At 36.5% G+C, this 17,840-nt stretch overlaps 1 protein-coding gene and 1 non-coding gene across 5 annotated transcripts in view; one reads left to right on the forward strand and one right to left on the reverse strand.

The window, feature by feature from the left end:
- ARB2A (ARB2 cotranscriptional regulator A) overlaps nt 1–17,840 on the reverse strand; it is a 497,335-nt gene that overhangs the window by 360,448 nt on the left and 119,047 nt on the right. For all 4 annotated transcript variants that reach the window (XM_066273820.1, XM_066273818.1, XM_066273817.1 and 1 more), the window contains 2 exons: nt 7,770–7,835; nt 1,969–2,160 (listed from right to left, as the gene is read on the reverse strand). In XM_066273820.1, the coding sequence (XP_066129917.1) occupies nt 1,969–2,160; nt 7,770–7,835 (258 nt within the window). The remainder of the gene's footprint in view (nt 1–1,968; nt 2,161–7,769; nt 7,836–17,840) is intronic.
- TRNAV-AAC (transfer RNA valine (anticodon AAC)) lies at nt 8,513–8,588 on the forward strand. The gene has a single exon. It is a non-coding gene; the product is annotated as a tRNA-Val (tRNA).

Consider the following 17,840-nt stretch of genomic DNA (forward strand, 5'->3'; position numbering starts at 1 on the left):
AGTCACTGAACTGTGATCACATTTCACATATAAAGTTGAAACACATCAACAGGATCTGTTCTAACCATAAGCTGCTATCAGAAAGTTCATTCACTATTCATATCCTGAAGCATGATACAGTTTAAATACTATAATATTTTGTGAGTTACTTCAATTTCAACCTTAATTTATTTTAGTTAAATTCTACTAAGAACACATTACTGAAGTTTGCAACCAATCAAAAGTAATGCCTTCTGTTATCTGCATATCCATGAAGACTAAAACAAAACAAACAAACGAAAAAAACCACCACAATTAACCTAAGAAATTCTACCTAATGCACTTTGAGAGCTTCAAAAATCTGTTAACAAAAATATTCTTGAAGAGTTAGGCAGGGAGCCCTGGCCGGTTGGCTCAGTGGTAAAGCGTCTGCCTGGTGTGCGGAAGTCCCGGGTTAGATTCCCGGCCAGGGCACACAGGAGAAGCGCCCATCTGCTTCTCCACCCCTCCCCCTCTCCTTCCTCTCTGTCTCTCTCTTCCCCTCCCCAGCCGAGGCTCCACTGGAGCAAAGATGGCCCCGGTGCTAGGGATGGCTCCTTGGCCTCGGCCCCAGGCGCTAGAGTGGCTCTGGCGGCAGAGCGTCGCCCCCTGGTGGGCGTGCCGGGTGGATCCCGGTCGGGCGCATGCGGGAGTCTAACTGTCTCTCCCCGTTTCTAGCTTCAGAAAAATACAAAAAAAAAAGTTAGGCAGGGCCTTCAATTTGTCCCTTAAATGTGATCATAGTTCAGTGACTATTTGAAAATATAATTTAGATGTAAATTTTTTAATATATATATATATAGTACTGAGTTATTTTCTTTTCCTTATGATTTTCTTAATGACATTTTCCTTTTAATAGCTTGCTTTACTGTAAATATTAGTATATAAAACATATAATATCCAAAATACTGTTAAGCACATGTTTATGTTACAGGTAAGGTTCTGGTTAACAGTAAAGAGACTGTTTTGAGGGAGTCAAAGTTGCACGTATATGAATTTTGTACTGTGCATGAGGCAAGGTGGGGTCAGTGTCCCCAACCCTGCCCCATCCACATTGTTCAAGGGGCAAGTGTATAAACATTTCAGAGTTAAGAGTGGAAACATATTACCTTTGACTTTTGTAATCATTGGTGCATCAAAGAATTCCTTCTCAATTTCAATTACCAAAATAAACATTACATTCTTAAATTATGCAAGATGCCACTTCACCTTTTTTTGAAAAAAAACTCTATTTATATGTAAAATAAACTCATACTTTGTAAAATTTGGCTATTTGACAGAACCTAAAAATGAGACAATAAAACAAAAGTAACCTAACATTTAGAATGAGAATGCTAGGCCAGAAAAAAATAATTTCACTATTATAGGAAAGAAAACCTTAAACATAATTTTAAAATTGCAATTTCTAAAAAGTTTGAATTCAAAAAAGCAATTCAGTAAATATTGTAATTTACTATTTTGTATGTACATCTTATGCTTAAAGCATTTTGTGTCTCTATAGTTTTTTAAAAGAAAATATAAAAAAAAGTCCTGAGTTATTTTGATTCTTCCTTTAAAGAATAAGAGATTAATTTCAAGTAGATTTTTTTTAATTTCTAACATCATTAAGAAAAGATTTACAAAAGCAACCATGATATTTTTTTCAGAAGTATTTCAATAATATTGATAAGCAATTGATAGTTTAAGTGGCATTTATGTAATAATAAACAAAAAATTTCAGAATAAAAAATATTCACTTCAAAGACAATGTAAATTTTATACTTGAGATATTTTGTTTTTTGTTGTAACTGCAAAATAATGGAGAACAATTTTTCATTACAAATTAATAACAATTAAAAGGTAAAATTATGTTTAGTATATACTTTTGAAGAAACATGTTAAAATAAATAACACATAATAAAACAGAGCTATAAAATGCCCCCCAAAATATATTTAAAAAATTGCACTTACATCCATAGCTCTCTTAATAAATGGTATCTGTGTGCCACTGTCCAGATCTTCATTTATAATAAGCCTTCTAGCCCACTGACCTGCCCTGACAACACCACTACCATGAATTAAAACCATCAGTTTCTGTGGATTTGTCAAAGCATCCTCACTCATAAAGATAAAACTCTTTGGTTCACTGTCAGTGGCATCTACCTGTAATTAAAAAAAGTTAAATAATAAAAAAATGTTTTCTAGTAAGATATATACATAAGTGAAAAAACAACTAATGGTTACTATAAATTATAAAATTATTATTACAGAATTATAGAAGTAAAAGTTTTAAAATAAAATATTCATTCAAGGTTAACAATTACATATACAGTAAATGAGTAAAAAGGACATGATTATTAATTTAAAGTATTAAAAAATATTGAAATGCCTCCCTATATTATTGTTCTATATTAAGTATCACTATATAAAAAACAACTAGCTTTTAAATACTTCCTATTGTCTAGACACTGCAAAATGTTTAAAAAATATTAACTCAATCACAATCCTATTAAGGTGGTAATATTCATTTATAGATGAAGAAGTTGAGATCAAGAGCGTTTAAATAACTTGTCCAAGGTTACATAGTAATTAAGCCTCTAATTCCATAGTATTAGTATACTGTACCTAAAATAGAAAGCAGAAAAACACAATTGTAGGATATACCTATTGGAAAAGCATATATTACTCAGAAACACTGCTAAACTTTTAAAAGGTGGGAGTGAGAACTATTTAAATTTTTTTTAAACCTACTGTTCTATATAAATAGACTAAGTTTTCATTCAGAGTATGAAACATAAGACTATAAACAATTATTTAATAACGGAATATTACTTGTGTGATCTGATAACCTTAGTTTATGTACTAGTTATCTATGGGGTGAAAAGTACATATTTTTGTTCATTTTGATTGTGTTTAATATTTAGAGTCGAAAGACTCATAAGACTTTTAGGAAGGGATAGCTTCCAATCTCTTATCACTGTGCCATAGCACACGCTGCATCGCATTCGACATTACGAGTGGCAAGGAGCCAGGAACGGAAGTTTTGTGCAGCCTGTTCAGAGGCAGAAGCTAAAGTCTCCATCACTGGTTATATACACATCCTTGAATATAGAGGATCAATCTACCTGCTACATAATATAATAGTTCTTCACTTCATTAATATATATTCATACAATTATCAAAATAAGAAAGAGAGAAAAATTCTAGATATCAAAAAATGCCCTGAATTCAAAAAGTTCCTAGTCACTATTCCTGGGAAGAGGAAAAATATTTAAATTCCTCTACTTCTAAAACAATCAGATTGGTGTCAGAAACAGATAATTATAAATTTATGTAAACAGCACAAAGCACAAGTATTTCAGCAGGAAGAGCATAGCCACAGGGCTTAAAAAAAATACCACCTTCTCAATAATACCCTAGAATTCCCCAGTTCTTTTCTCTCTCTTATTGTCCTCCATAACACATGCCAAAATCTAATATATGTTTGTTCACATAACTGTTTACTAACCTTCTGCTCCTTCCATTAGAATGTTAAGTTTAGGAAGACACCAACTTTTCTGTTTGTGTCTAACTAAACTCCCAATGCCTGAGGGAGAGGCTAGCACACTGTAGGTACTCAGTAAATAAAAGAATGAATAAACTGAGCGTCGGCCTAGCGTGCGGAGGACCCGGGTTCGATTCCCGGCCAGGGCACACAGGAGAAGCGCCCATTTGCTTCTCCACCCCTCCGCCGCGCTTTCCTCTCTGTCTCTCTCGTCCCCTCCCGCAGCCAAGGCTCCATTGGAGCAAAGATGGCCCAGGCGCTGGGGATGGCTCTGTGGCCTCTGCCCCAGGCGCTAGAGTGGCTCTGGTCGCAACATGGCGACGCCCAGGATGGGCAGAGCATCACCCCCTGGTGGGCAGAGCGTCGCCCCTGGTGGGCGTGCCGGGTGGATCCCGGTCGGGCGCATGCGGGAGTCTGTCTGACTGTCTCTCCCTGTTTCCAGCTTCAGAAAAATGGAAAAAAAAAAAAAAAAAAAAAAGAATGAATAAACTTTTGGAATAAGGAATCTTATGAAGTATCACTAGTAACTTCTTTTAGATAAAAGGTATTTAACTATTAAATAATGCATCCTGTAACTGGTTATGATACTTGCCTGGTTCAGAAAGCATATATTGAATATTAAAATAACACATAATTATAAAGAATTTAACAAGAGCTACACAATGCTAAGGATGTAACTGTATGTTTATTAGTAGTAATTAAGTATGCAGGACGAGAGATATAAAGTGTAATAGAATCACATTAGTTTCAATTGCATGAGATGTACTGAGTAAACGAATTACAATAATGACAGTGGGTATGACTGAAGTCACAGAGGAAGGAAGGAGGATGAGAGAAAGTAAAAAAGCAAATCTAGGTTAATTCCTGTTTACCTGAAAACATTCTATGTAAACAAAGGAATGACTCAGTTAAAGTGGCTTTAAAAAAAGGGGAGGAAATAGTGGTAAGAAAAAAGAAAAAATTAAAGAGCACAGTTGTCAGTATATAATAAAAAAAAGGTCACAGAGGTTTCTAGTCATTCATTTACTGGAAAGAACATCTAAATACACACAAGTAAAAGTGCCTCTCAAAGTCAGGGTTCTGGAATGGCTGTGAAAATGGACCTGTGTTTACCTCAATGAAAAAACCCTGAGGCTCTGAACTTTCCAGTGGGGCTGATCACTTTCTTTTTACTATTTGACTAAGTCCCCTGTTAACAAAGAATTCAGTCAATTTTTTAAGCAGTGAAATGTTTGTACTTTAAATTCCACAGTAATCACTTCAAAACTGGAAGAGTATTGGAAATTATTTTCAGAAGATAAAAAGTGGTTTCGTTTTCATAATGATCATAAATTTTTAAGGGATACAAATTAAGGTAGCCAAGAATAAGTTAATAAAGTTTTACTTAAACATCCTGAAATGTTGACTTTATAAATTTAAGAACATTAGAAAATCCAAGGAAAAAAAGTGGAAGTGAATAATGTAATAAATTGTATTAATGATTAAGGAGTAAGGGCAGTGTTTGAGCTAGTTATTGGCTAATACCATACTAATTTAACACAGAACTCTGATTTTGTAGTTGGTAACTATAACTTCCTCATACAAAGTAAATGCTAATTATCAATACTAAAATTGCTATATGACTAAAATTATTCTTCATTAACTTAAGTTTGGAAATAGTTGTTCCAAATCCTTCATCTTCAAACAATAGTAATTGATTAAGCTGAGCTTTCATTAGGAATACATACATATTAAGGCCATTTTGGTGTATCTCTTCACTTATTGACAAATCAACTTCAAAGACCAATTGGTTAGTGAGACTGTACCAAACAATTTTGACCTGTTAATAATTCATTTGGAGATGCTAATGAACCCCACTAATTATGATGTTCATTTAGAAATGACTGAACAAACTGAATATCTGTAGCCAAGCTGTAAGTTAATTAATGTATCAGACATTCTATCTAAGTGTGAGATACTATAATTGAGAATATTTTGTACCTCTATATATAAGGTGGGAGTCAACCCAAGACATGATCATGATCTTTACTATCAAATCATGGGCTTCTTTTATCAAGTGTTGTCATTTAAAAAGAAACAAAATATACTTTTCTTTACTATATTAAATAGTTTAACTATAGTTCCTTATCAGAAAAAAAAAGGTTTTTGGAATTATTGTAATGAAAAGATAAACTGTAACAAAAAACCCCAAACAAATAAAAACAATCACTTTCACATCTAAAGAGGATTTAAGAGAACTCAAGATAAAACTAAGATTAGGAGAAAAATTTCACAACTACATAAAATATATGATGATAATTTAAAGAGAAATTAATTTCCTAAAACTAAAAATTTTGTTGTTTCTTCTGGTTTATAAAACCAGGAAATCTTTGCTAACCAAAAATAGACCTGACACTTATGGGTCTCATAATGTAAAGCTCTTTCTATGAATATTAATTTTATTATCTAAATTTAAATTAGAGAAAAATAATCCAATCAAAAGAACCAAGTCCTTCTGAACCTAATCTAAGGTTTTCTATAAATAAAATTAATGGAACGATCATATCACATGATCTATATGGCCAATTATTTTGTGATTTGTTTCTGGATAGCAAGGGGATTGAAATGAGTTGAAACGTTCCACAAAACTAGAAGTAGTATAGAGGTAAAGGACTCAACATTAACTGTGTTGTAACAATGAATTAACCTAGGGCCCTTTAAATACCATTCTTCAAAATCTTCAAAAGATATATGACAAAATTCTACACTGACTTTCCAGAACACCAAATGCAATGTATAGTTTTAATGGAGTAACACACTTAGGCCAAAAGTGAAAACTAAAACAAAAAGTTAGAATCCAAAAGGAACTAGTATATTCACTCCCAAAAAGACCACTCAACTCTTGGTTTTCATATATTTCTAAAGAAAAAAAAGTTTCCAAATAAACAAGGGTTGGCCTAGCTGTTAGAAAATGGTTTTCATTTATTATTGTGTCACGAACAGTTGGAAAGTATCTGACCCTTACATAAATATTTGTTGAATGAATGAACAAATGAATAAATCATTAACAATATGACTACATTTGAGGTTATTCATAGAAAAATAAACATAAAATATATTTTTTTAAAAATTAAACTATGGCATTAAATTGTGAGGATGGATAGCATAAAGAAATCCTCAAACCCTATAATTCATAGAATAACATTACCAAAAATATATTATATTGATATATCATGAAAAATTTCATTCAAACAAAATTAACTATATGCAAAGTTTTGTGCCGTACTTCACTAACTCTTCTAGATTCATCTAAAGAGTTGTCAGGGGGAGCAAAGATCATCTAATCTAGACCTACCCCCCACTTCACAAGTAAGATTACTAATTCTTTGTTTAAAAGCTTAACATTTCATGCTTTATACTAAAAACCAAAAGACTTTCTGGAGAATTTTAGTCTGAGAACAAATTTCAAACCTTTTCACTCTACAATTTTAAAAATGTACAAAATTTCGAGAACGTTCTGCCAAAGAGGTGGGAGCTGTTACGAAACAGGAAGCATCAGGAATGAGTTCGGGAATATGCAGAAGAAATAACACAGAAACAAAACATTTTTAAAAATCAAGTAAAAGGATGGTGAATAATGCAACATAAAGTATATTGGTCTACCTCAAATAAATAAGTAAAAATGACTTATATCAAAGAAATGGTAAAGGGTAGAGAAGGTAGTCCTTTCAATTGCATTATCATTTTTAAAAAAGACTGAGTCATTCTTTTTTCACAAAAATAAGGTATGAGTGTTCATTTACCTATATACTTTATTTTACTTTTTTCAATTACAGTTTACATTCAACAGTATTTTGTATTAGTTTCAAGATACAGCCTAGTGGCCAGACAATCATACAGCTTACAAAGTGCTCCCCCTGTTATTTTAAGTGCCCACCCGGCACTACACAGCTATTACACTAGCACTGACTATATTCCCCTTGCTTTACATGCACTTTATATCCTCGTGTCTATTTTGTAATATAACTAATCTCACTGTGCACAATAGTTCTGAAGATTGTGACTTTTTAAGAACTATTGTGCACAAGATTAGGTAAACTGAAGGAAATTAATATTATCTTTATCAATATCAAAACACTAGGACCTTAGCATTTAAACTTATCACAGTTAACCTAAAACAAAAGTTTTCTTCTGAATTAAAAACGATTTCTTATTTGGAAGTATAAACATTTTAGAAAATTGGACTTACTGGAATAAAGATTTTTTCCAAATTACAGTCCTCTTCCAGAAGCTCATATACATACTTGGTGATGATCTAGGTAGGAAAGAAATAACATATTAAGATGTAATGTTACCATTATCGAATTCACATAAAGTATTATCACTTATTGTTCTGAATGAGTATCTATCTATTTTGGAATGTTTTTACACTAATTGAAGAGATTCTTTACTGATTACCTGTATTAGTTTACTTCCTGTTGCTGTATCAATAACTATGCGCCTTAATACTATGGATCAAAACCAGTTAATATGAACTCACATACAAGGACTTGCAGTTTTTTAAAGCAATACTCTGTGAGCATATTTTCTTTTTCCCAGTATTTCTAGACTGTTTCCGTATAATTTCCATATAGATATTATATGTAATATAGTACTTTCATGACTCTGAATCTTAACACCTGTTTGAATTTATTGAATCAAGGAGGAAAACGTTGAAGGTATTCTAAACAAAAAAGGAAAACCGATTCAACCAAATCAAATACCACCAGTTAGTGTTACTCTCTGTGGTAGGTAGTAACATGGCTACCCAAAGATATCCACATGCTAATCCCAGAATCTGTTAATATGTTATATTATAGTAAAAGAGACTTTGCAGATATGATTAATATTAAGAACCCAAGATGAGGAGACTAACCTGGAGTATCTGAGTGGATCCAATCTATTGTAATTATTTAAATCCTTAGAGGTGGAAGATTATGAAAAACCAGTGTGGCCCTGGCCGGTTGGCTCAGCGGTAGAGCGTCGGCCTAACGTGCGGAGGACCCGGGTTCGATTCCCGGCCAGGGCACACAGGAGAAACGCCCATTTGCTTCTCCACCCCTCCACCACGCCTTCCTCTCTGTCTCTCTCTTCCCCTCCCGCAGCCAAGGCTCCATTGGAGCAAAGATGGCCCGGGCGCTGGGGATGGCTCTGTGGCCTCTGCCTCAGGCGCTAGAGTGGCTCTGGTCGCAACATGGCGACGCCCAGGATGGGCAGAGCATCGCCCCCTGGTGGGCAGAGTGTCGCCCCTGGTGGGCGTGCCGGGTGGATCCCGGTCGGGCGCATGCGGGAGTCTGTCTGACTGTCTCTCCCTGTTTCCAGCTTCAGAAAAATGAAAAAAAAAAAAAAAAAAAGAAAAACCAGTGTGTTAGGAAGATGTAAAGTGAGAAGGCCCTGAGTTGCCATGAAGATGGAAGGGGACCCAAGGATCCTCAGAGAAAAGGCTGACTCATGGCCCAGAGCACAGAAAGTACAAGGCAAGTCTGAAACTAAAATTTTTGGACCAAAGAAAAATAAGAAAATACTGAAAGAGTAATGAATAAATGTTAAAAGAACACAAATCCTGCTTGATTAGAAGCCATCTGGCCAAATCTGGAATAATCTCGGCATCAAAATAATGACAGCGATGAATTATATAACCAAATGAATAAATTAAGTATTAATGAGTCCATATCGATATATATATATAAAGATAGAAGAAAAGGGGGAAAAAAGCTCTTTCTTACATAGAATGCCAACGAATGCATACAGAAGAAATAATGGAGATAGAAAATCATCAATCGATGCTAAAACTAATAGGTGAAAGTTTCATAAAGAATAGTCACAAGTATTTCCTCCAAAATTACAGAGTAAAATAATAGTAACTTTATGGTATGACCTGGCAGACATCACCAATATTGGAACAAACCAAAATTGTGTACTCTTGATGTTATGCATGGAAGACAAGGATCATATCTAAGAAAATTCTGTCAAAAATGCATGAGCTGAATCTACTTATGAGGATACAAATGACATACTCAAATTTAGGGTCACTCTACAAATGTCCTATACTTCAAAAAATGTCAAAATCAAGAAAGATTAATAAAAGGCTAAAGAATGTATCCAGATTTAAGGAGAATAAGGAGACATGACAACTAAATACAAAGTATGAATCTAAGATTTAATACTAAACTTGAGAAATATCAGCTATCCAGTATATTATGTGACAACTAGCAAATTTAAACATGGCTTAGAGCTTGATAAAATTGAATCAATATAAAATTCCTTGATTTGAAAATTATACTATAATTATAAGAAGTAACTTTTAAAAGAAATATACACCAATGTATTAGGGATAAAAGGGCATAAAGTTTCCATCTTTATTCTCAAATGTTTCAGAAAAAATAATACATATGGTCTTTGTAATGACTCAACTTTTCTGTGTGAAACTGTATCAAAACAAAACATTATTTTAAGATTTTTCCCTTACTGTACATATTCTTAGTTAAAGAAACACACTGCATGTATTTCCACAGGTATTTCAAGGAAAATGTGGCAAATGACAAACAGGATAATAACAATTTGTTTTCATCAAAGCATTTGAATTTCCACAGATGTTACAAGACCACAGCTATCCTCAAGGATACTTTTCATCCGTTATTACTTGTCAAAAGCAAAGACTCACTGGAACAAGTCCTATAGTTTGCCATGTTTGTGCCTATGTTTATCCTCCACCTAAAATTCTCTTAACTTTTCACATTTTTCTCTGATTGCTCAAAAAAACAATTCAAATGCTACCTACTACCTGAAGTTTTCACTGATCCTTCCAATGACTGTGCCTTTCCTATGACACTTTATCATCTAAAAATGTATACTGATGATCTGCCCTCAGTAAAAGAACCTTTCTTTATTCTTCAGTAGTCATGGTAGTCCACTGTGTGGAGGTACCACAACTTAGTAAATTTTTAAAAAATATTTCATACTTTGCAAAAATATTCACTAAAAAAATCATTCATAATCTTAAGCATAGTTTATTAAATCCTATGCAAATTAAATTGACACAGGCCTTGGCCAGATAACTCAGTTGGAGCAGTGGTCGGCAAACTCCATTAGTCAACAGAGCCAAATATCAACAGTACAATGATTGAAATTTCTTTTGAAAGCTTACTTTTTTTAAACTTAAACTATTTAGGGGCCCTGGCCAGTTGGCTCAGTGGTAGAGCGTCAGCCTGGCGTGCAGAGGTCCCGGGTTCGATTCCTGACCAGGGCACACAGGAGAAGCGTCCATCTGCCTCTCCACCCCTCCCCCTCTCCTTCCTCTCTGTCTCTCTCTTTCCCTCCTGCAGCCAAGGCTCCATGGGAGCAAAGATGGCCCAGGCGCTGGGGATGGCTCCTCGGCCTCTGCCCCAGGCGCTAGAGTGGCTCTGGTCGCAACAGAGCGACACCCCGGAAGGGCAGAGCATCGCCCCCTGGTGGGCAGAGCGTCGCCCCCTGGTGGGCGTGCTGGGTGGATCCCAGTCGGGCGCATGCGGGAGTCTGTCTGACTGTCTCTCCCCGTTCCAGCTTCAGAAAAATACAGAAAAACAAAACAAAACAAAACAAAAAACTATTTAGGTAGGTACATTCCTTATTGAGGAAGCGAGACACATGGTATTTTGTGGAAGAGCCACACTCAAGGGGCCAAAGAGCCACATGTGGTTCGCAAGCCACGGTTTGCCGACCACTGGGTTAGAGCATTGTCCTGATATGCAAAGGTTGTTCCATCTCCAGTCAGGGACATATAAGCATCAACCAATGAATACATAAATAAGTGGAACAACAATTCAGTGTTTCTCTCTCTCTTCCTGTCTCTTTCTCCCTCCACCCCCACTTCCTCTATAAAATCAATTAAAAGATTAAAATTTACATAGGTATTACCCTAGAACTTAGAAATCACATTTCAAATAAAGACACAGCCTGACTGGTGGTGATGTAGTGAACAGTGTCGACCAGGACACTGAGATTCCAGATTGGAGGGAGTGGGGTTGCTGGCTTGAGCACATGATCATCACCATCATCCCAAGGTCACTAACTTGAGCAAGGGGTCAATGGGTTGGCTTAAACCAACCCCCATCAAGGCACTAATGAGAAGTAATCAATGAAGAACTAAAATGCTGCAACTGCAAGTTGATGCTTCTATCTCTCTCTCTTAGATAGATAGATAGATAGATAGATAGATAGATAGATGATAGATAAGATAGATAGATAGATAGATAGATAGATAGATAGATAGATAGATAGATGATAGATAAAATAAAGATCCAACCTGTAGGTTACCTAATTATTTAAAAAAGAAAATTACTTTTTTCTTTAAATGTCCATTTATCTAAACTACATTTCATCCTAGTCTCTGCTGGGAAGGAATAAAGGGAGGGAGAGTAGAAAAGAAGAAAGGCAGATGGAGGAATGGAGGGTGACAGGGAAAGAAGGAGGAAGAAAGGAAATAAAATTTCTTAATTCAGGTTAATGGTATTCAATAATGTCAGTTTGGGTAAGCCTAAAGGGCTCCTGTAGCATCTTTCCATTAAACAGAGCATGATATAAAGGGCAATGAGTTGTCTAATTAGAACTAAAGAACATTTACCCTGGGTGTATACCCTCTTAAGTTAGAACTACAGCTTAAATTTCACTAAAATCATCTTCATCTCATCCTTATTTTCCCCTTAAAACCATTTTATACCTCATTCTTAGTGGGTACATGCTAAATTTTTCAAAAAGTCTTTTGAAGTAACTGCTTCTTCAGCATATCTTTGAAATAAAATCCATTCCTCCAACATTCCAATAGCATTCCCTGGAGTTCTAGTCTACATCCTTCATTTTTATCAACCTCAGATCACTTGCTCTCATATTTTCCTTTTACCTGCTCTAAAGAAGAGTCTTCCTTACTCTAAGCCATCCTTTCTTCCCAATTACCAGATTCTTAAATAGCTTATCAAAGGCTCAGACTTATAAATGTGTCCAATTAACTACAGATAACTTCTTGTAATAATTTTACAGGTACCTCAAATTCAGTATGTTCAAACTGAATCCATCTACACATGTCCAAACCTATCTCTCCTCCAGTGTGTTCATTAGCTCTATAAATGGCACTACCATCCACCTAACTGCTCAAGCCACAAGCCTAACATCGCTGTCCTTCTTCCATCCATTACAATCATCAAGTCCCTCAAGCTAATACTGGAAAAACCCCACATCTGTTTCTCTACTATCACTGTTTTAGTCCATTCTAGTCTGTCAACAAGTTACTATCTCTTCTTCAGATTGCTTCTGAAGCCTCCTTCTGCTATATCTACTATAGCAGACTTTCCTTCAGATCATATCTCCTGTTAGCAGACATAATACTCCTTTTAAAATTCAAAACTATAGGGGAGGATAAGGCCCCAGTCCTTAAATACAGCAAGGCCCTACCAGATCTGAACCCCATCTACTTCTCAAATTTCATCTTATTCCACTCTTTCCTCATTCTCTGTATTGTTTAATCATATTGACTTTCCATTAAATTCTCAGATGCATAAGGATTGTTTTCACCTCAGAGCTTTTCCCAATGATGTTGATTTGCCTGGAATGCTTTGCCTATTCTTTGCTTATCTAGCTTTATAACATCTTCCTTGCCTAGCATCCCAACCTATCCTCAAGCCACAGCTAAGAATTCTGTATTTTTCCTTCTTAATACGTAGATTATTAATAATGTCTTTTCCAAGATCTGTCTTTGCAACTAAACTTTAAGCTTTGGGAAGAGAAGCAACTATATATGTCCTGGGCTGAATATCTAAGGCCTAACTCATGTAATGGCAATCAAAATTTTAAAACAACAACAACAATAGAAAACAAATCCATGGCAATCATACTGAAGTAAGTCCTTTTACTAAATCTCCTCCTTTATTCTAAACAACCTTCCCTAATAAAGCAAAAGAAGAAACCAAAGCATTTGAAAGGTGAGGTAACCAGCCCAGGGTCACGCAGCTAAATAGTCAGAGTCTGAATGAAAACCTAGGCAAACTGCCTGCTGCCCTGGGCTCTGCAACATAGTTTCTGAACTCACATAATATATTACCTCTCCTGTGTTCAAACTCCATAAATAAAGATGCTAAGGGAGAGTGGGACATGAAACTGAAATTAAAAGGATACTAGTAATCTAATAACAGCAGGAAAGTACAGAAGCAAAAGAGGATGGTTAAGGCAGATAAAGTAAAAAAAAAAAAGAGGAATTTTTATTGCCTAGACTAGGATTTCTTAATTTGTTAGCATTCTTAATTTGGTTTTTGAAAAAATATTAATATGTAGAGTTATAAAGAAAAACTATATTGAAATAAAGTCCATTTTTTTAAAGAACAAATTTGTAATATACTATCATGTTTGCCCTTCCTTGTTAATGTATTTTAAACAGACCTAGCACCATTATATTTATATTATATAAAAACATTGGTGATTTATATCTATGACAAAGTCACAGACTGCTAATACTATTTTTATACATACATTCATGACAAAATAAAATTTAGATTAGCAGTAAGTAAAAATCAAGATATAATTTTTATCCCACTGAGGTTCACAGACCCTGAGCCTAAATCCTATCCCCTCAGGTTATGAATACCTGGTCTGAACAGCACCACCTGTATCCTACAAGCCTTTTCATACTTTGTCCTGCACCAAAACAAAAAAATGGTCAGAGCAGAATCTTTTCTGAGATGTACACTATAAAGCCGGGATCGGGAACCTATGGCTTGCGAGCCAGATGTGGCTCTTTTGATGGCTGCATCTGGCTCACAGACAAATCTTTAATAAAAAAATAATGTTAAAAATATAAAACATTCTCACATATTATAATCCATTCATTTCCTACCATTCATGTTCATGTTTGTGGGTGGCTGGAGCCAATCATAGCTGTCCTCCGGGACAACACCAAATTTTTATTGGATAATGCGTAATGTACACATTGTGAGATCTCTCGTTGTGAGATCAGGAAGTAAACTTCCCTCTTTTTATTTTTATTTTTTGTATTTCTTTTTTTTTTTTTTTTTTTTGTATTTTTCTGAAGCTAGAAATGGGGAGACAGTCAGACAGACTCCTGCATGCGCCCGACCGGGATCCACCCGGCAAGCCCACCAGGGGGCGACGCTCTGCTCACCAGGGGGCGATGCTCTGCCCCTCTGGGGCGTCGCTCTGTTGTGACCAGAGCCACTCTAGCACCTGGGGCAGAGGCCACAGAGCCATCCCCAGCACCCGGGCCATCTTTGCTCCAATGGAGCCTTGGCTGTGGGAGGGGAAGAGAGAGACAGAGAGGAAGGAGAGGGGGAGGGGTGGAGAAGCAGATGGGCGCCTCTCCTGTGTGCCCTGGCTGGGAATCGAACCCGGGACTTCTGCACGCCAGGCCGACGCTCTACCACTGAGCCAACCGGCCAGGGCCAACTTCCCTCCTTTTATCAAGTAGTCAGCTAGCTAATTGCAGAAACCCTTTTGACGAAGAAGATGGCTAAAAGATAAAAAAGATGAGGAGTATCGTACTTTTCAGCAGGAAAGGACAGAAGAATTCGCCTTTGTGGAGAAAGCAGGTTCTGCAGTGTGTCTAATATGCAATGATAAAATTGCATGGATGAGCCTGACCTGTAGTGGCGCAGTGGATAAAGCGTTGACCTGGAAATGCTGAGGTCGCCGGTTCGAAACCCTGGCCTTGCCTGGTCAAGGCACATATGGAAGTTGATGCTTCCAGCTCCTCCCCTCGTCTCTCTCTGTCTCTCCTCTCTCTCTCTCTCTCTCTCTCTCTCTCTCTCTCTCTCCCTCTCCTCTCTAAAATGAATAAATAAAAAATTAAGAAAAAAATAAATAAAAGGTTTTAAAAAAAAAATTGCATGGATGAAACGGTCAAATATAAAGCAGCACTTTGACACACACCATACTACATTTGCATAGAAATATCCAGCAGAAGACAGCAGGAAGAAAGCATGTCAAGAGCTACTGTGCAGAGTGCAAGCTAATCAGCAGCAACTCCGTGTTTGGACCCAACAAGGTGACTGGAATTCAGCTAGCTTGGCTGGTGCTTTAGCAATTGTGAGATATGAAAAGCCACTCACAGATGGAGAGTATGCCAAGACATTCATGCCTGATGTTGCCAATGAACTTTTTGACGACTTTTTGGATAAAGACAAGATAATCAAACGAATAAATGACATGCCTCTGTCGGCAAGAACTGTTCACGATTGTACCATCATGATGGGAAATCAAACTGAGGCTACACAAGTGAAGGACATAAATGCAGCACCATTCTTTTCTCTCGCTTTGGATGAGTCAACAGACGTAAGCCATTTATCCCAGTTCAGCGTGATTGCAAGGTATGCTGTTGGTGACACACTATGTGAGGGAAGTCTTGCTGTTTTGCCTATGAAAGAAACAACAAGAGGGGAGGATCTATTCAAGTCTTTCACTGAATTCGCTAAAGAAAAAAATCTACCAATGGATGAACTTATTTCGGTATGTACTGATGGTGCTCCGTGCATGGTGGGGAAAAACAGAGGATTTGTAGCACTTCTTTGTGAATATGAAAAGAGACTCATCCTAAGTTTTCACTGCATCCTACATCAGGAGGCACTTTGTGCTCAGATGTGTGGCGAGCAGCTTGGTGAGGTGATGTCGCTGGTCATTCGGGTGGTCAACTTTATTGTTGCCTGAACTATAAATGATTGCCAGTTTAAAACACTGCTGGATGAAGTTGGGAATAATTATCCCGGTCTGCTTCTGCACAGCAATGTGCATTGGTTGTCAAGAGGGAAGGTGCTCAGCCGTTTTACAGCTTGTCTAAGCGGAATCCGGACTTTTCTTGAAATGAAAAACGTCGAGCATCCTGAGTTAGCTAACACTGAGTGGCTCCTGAAGTTCTACTATCTTGTGGACATGACTGAACATCTATACCAGCTCAATGTGAAAATGCAAGGCATTGGAAATACAGTCTTATCCCTTCAACAAGCAGTGCTTGCATTTGAAAACAAGCTGGAACTCTTCATCACAGACATTGAAACAGGTCGTTTACTACACTTTGAAAAACTGGGAGAGTTTAAAGATGCATCCACAGCAAGTGACCCTGCTCAACATCTTGATCTCCAGCAGCTAGTGGGCTTCACATCTAATCTCCTGCAGTCATTCAAAGCGTGCTTTGGAGAATTTCGTAAGCTCACTCATCTTTTTTAAGTTCATCACCCATTCACACGAGTGTGCAGTGGACAGCGCCGACCTGAGTTTCATCCCCTGTGTCTTCGTCAGAGATTTTGAGCTACAAGCTGCTGACCTGAAGGCCTCAGACATGTGGGTGAATAAGTTCAAGTCACTGAATGAAGATGTGGAAAGACTTGCATGACAGCAAGCAGAGTTGGCGAGCAAACACAAGTGGAGAAATGAAAAAACTTCAACCCATGGACCAGCTGATTGTCAAAACATGGAATGCGCTTCCCGTCACATACCACACACTGCAGCGTGTGAGTATTGCTGTACTGACAATGTTTGGCTCTATATATGCATGTGAGCAGTCTTTCTCACATTTAAAGAACGTCAAGACCAACCTACGATCACGTTTAATGGATGCAAGTCTCAATGCCTGCATGAAGCTTAATTTCACCACGTATCAACCAGACTACAAAGCCATCAGCAAAACCATGCAGCACCAAAAGTTGCATTAATGGTAAGAAGTACTTTATTCATCATTGGTTAGCAAAAGCATAACAACATTATTAAAAAGAATTCAGAGACTTATTGTACTTTACAAGTGTTGGTCTTACATAAAATGCACACATTTTCTTGTATTTAGTGTTAAACATATTGTATGGCTCTCAAGGAATTACATTTTAAAATATGTGGCGTCATAGCTCTCTCAGCCAAAAAGGTTCCCGACCCCTGCTATAAAGAGCACTGCTTTAGATTCATTTCCTGGCTATATAAATTTGTATGATTTTAGTTTTAATATTGGGTATATTCAGACAATTTGGCATGAGAAACTATAGCCCAATTTTTCCTGTTTCTCTTAATAATATCAATATCCATATTTCAAAACCAAGAAGAATGAAGATTCCATGGTTACTGAAATCAGGCACTCATGACACCACCATCACTGTGTTAGGCATCTAGGTAAAGAATCCCACTAACTTTCCATAATCTTTTCTTCTTCTCACTCTGTTGAAGTAAATATTTATAAAAAATTGTCTCAAAGGCAAATAAATATGTTTGAATGACTTTGTATTGACTTTTATTAACATAATCAAGGAAACACCTTATAATG

This window comes from Saccopteryx bilineata, chromosome 4, assembly GCF_036850765.1.
Source record: "Saccopteryx bilineata isolate mSacBil1 chromosome 4, mSacBil1_pri_phased_curated, whole genome shotgun sequence".
NCBI lineage: Eukaryota > Metazoa > Chordata > Mammalia > Chiroptera > Emballonuridae > Saccopteryx > Saccopteryx bilineata.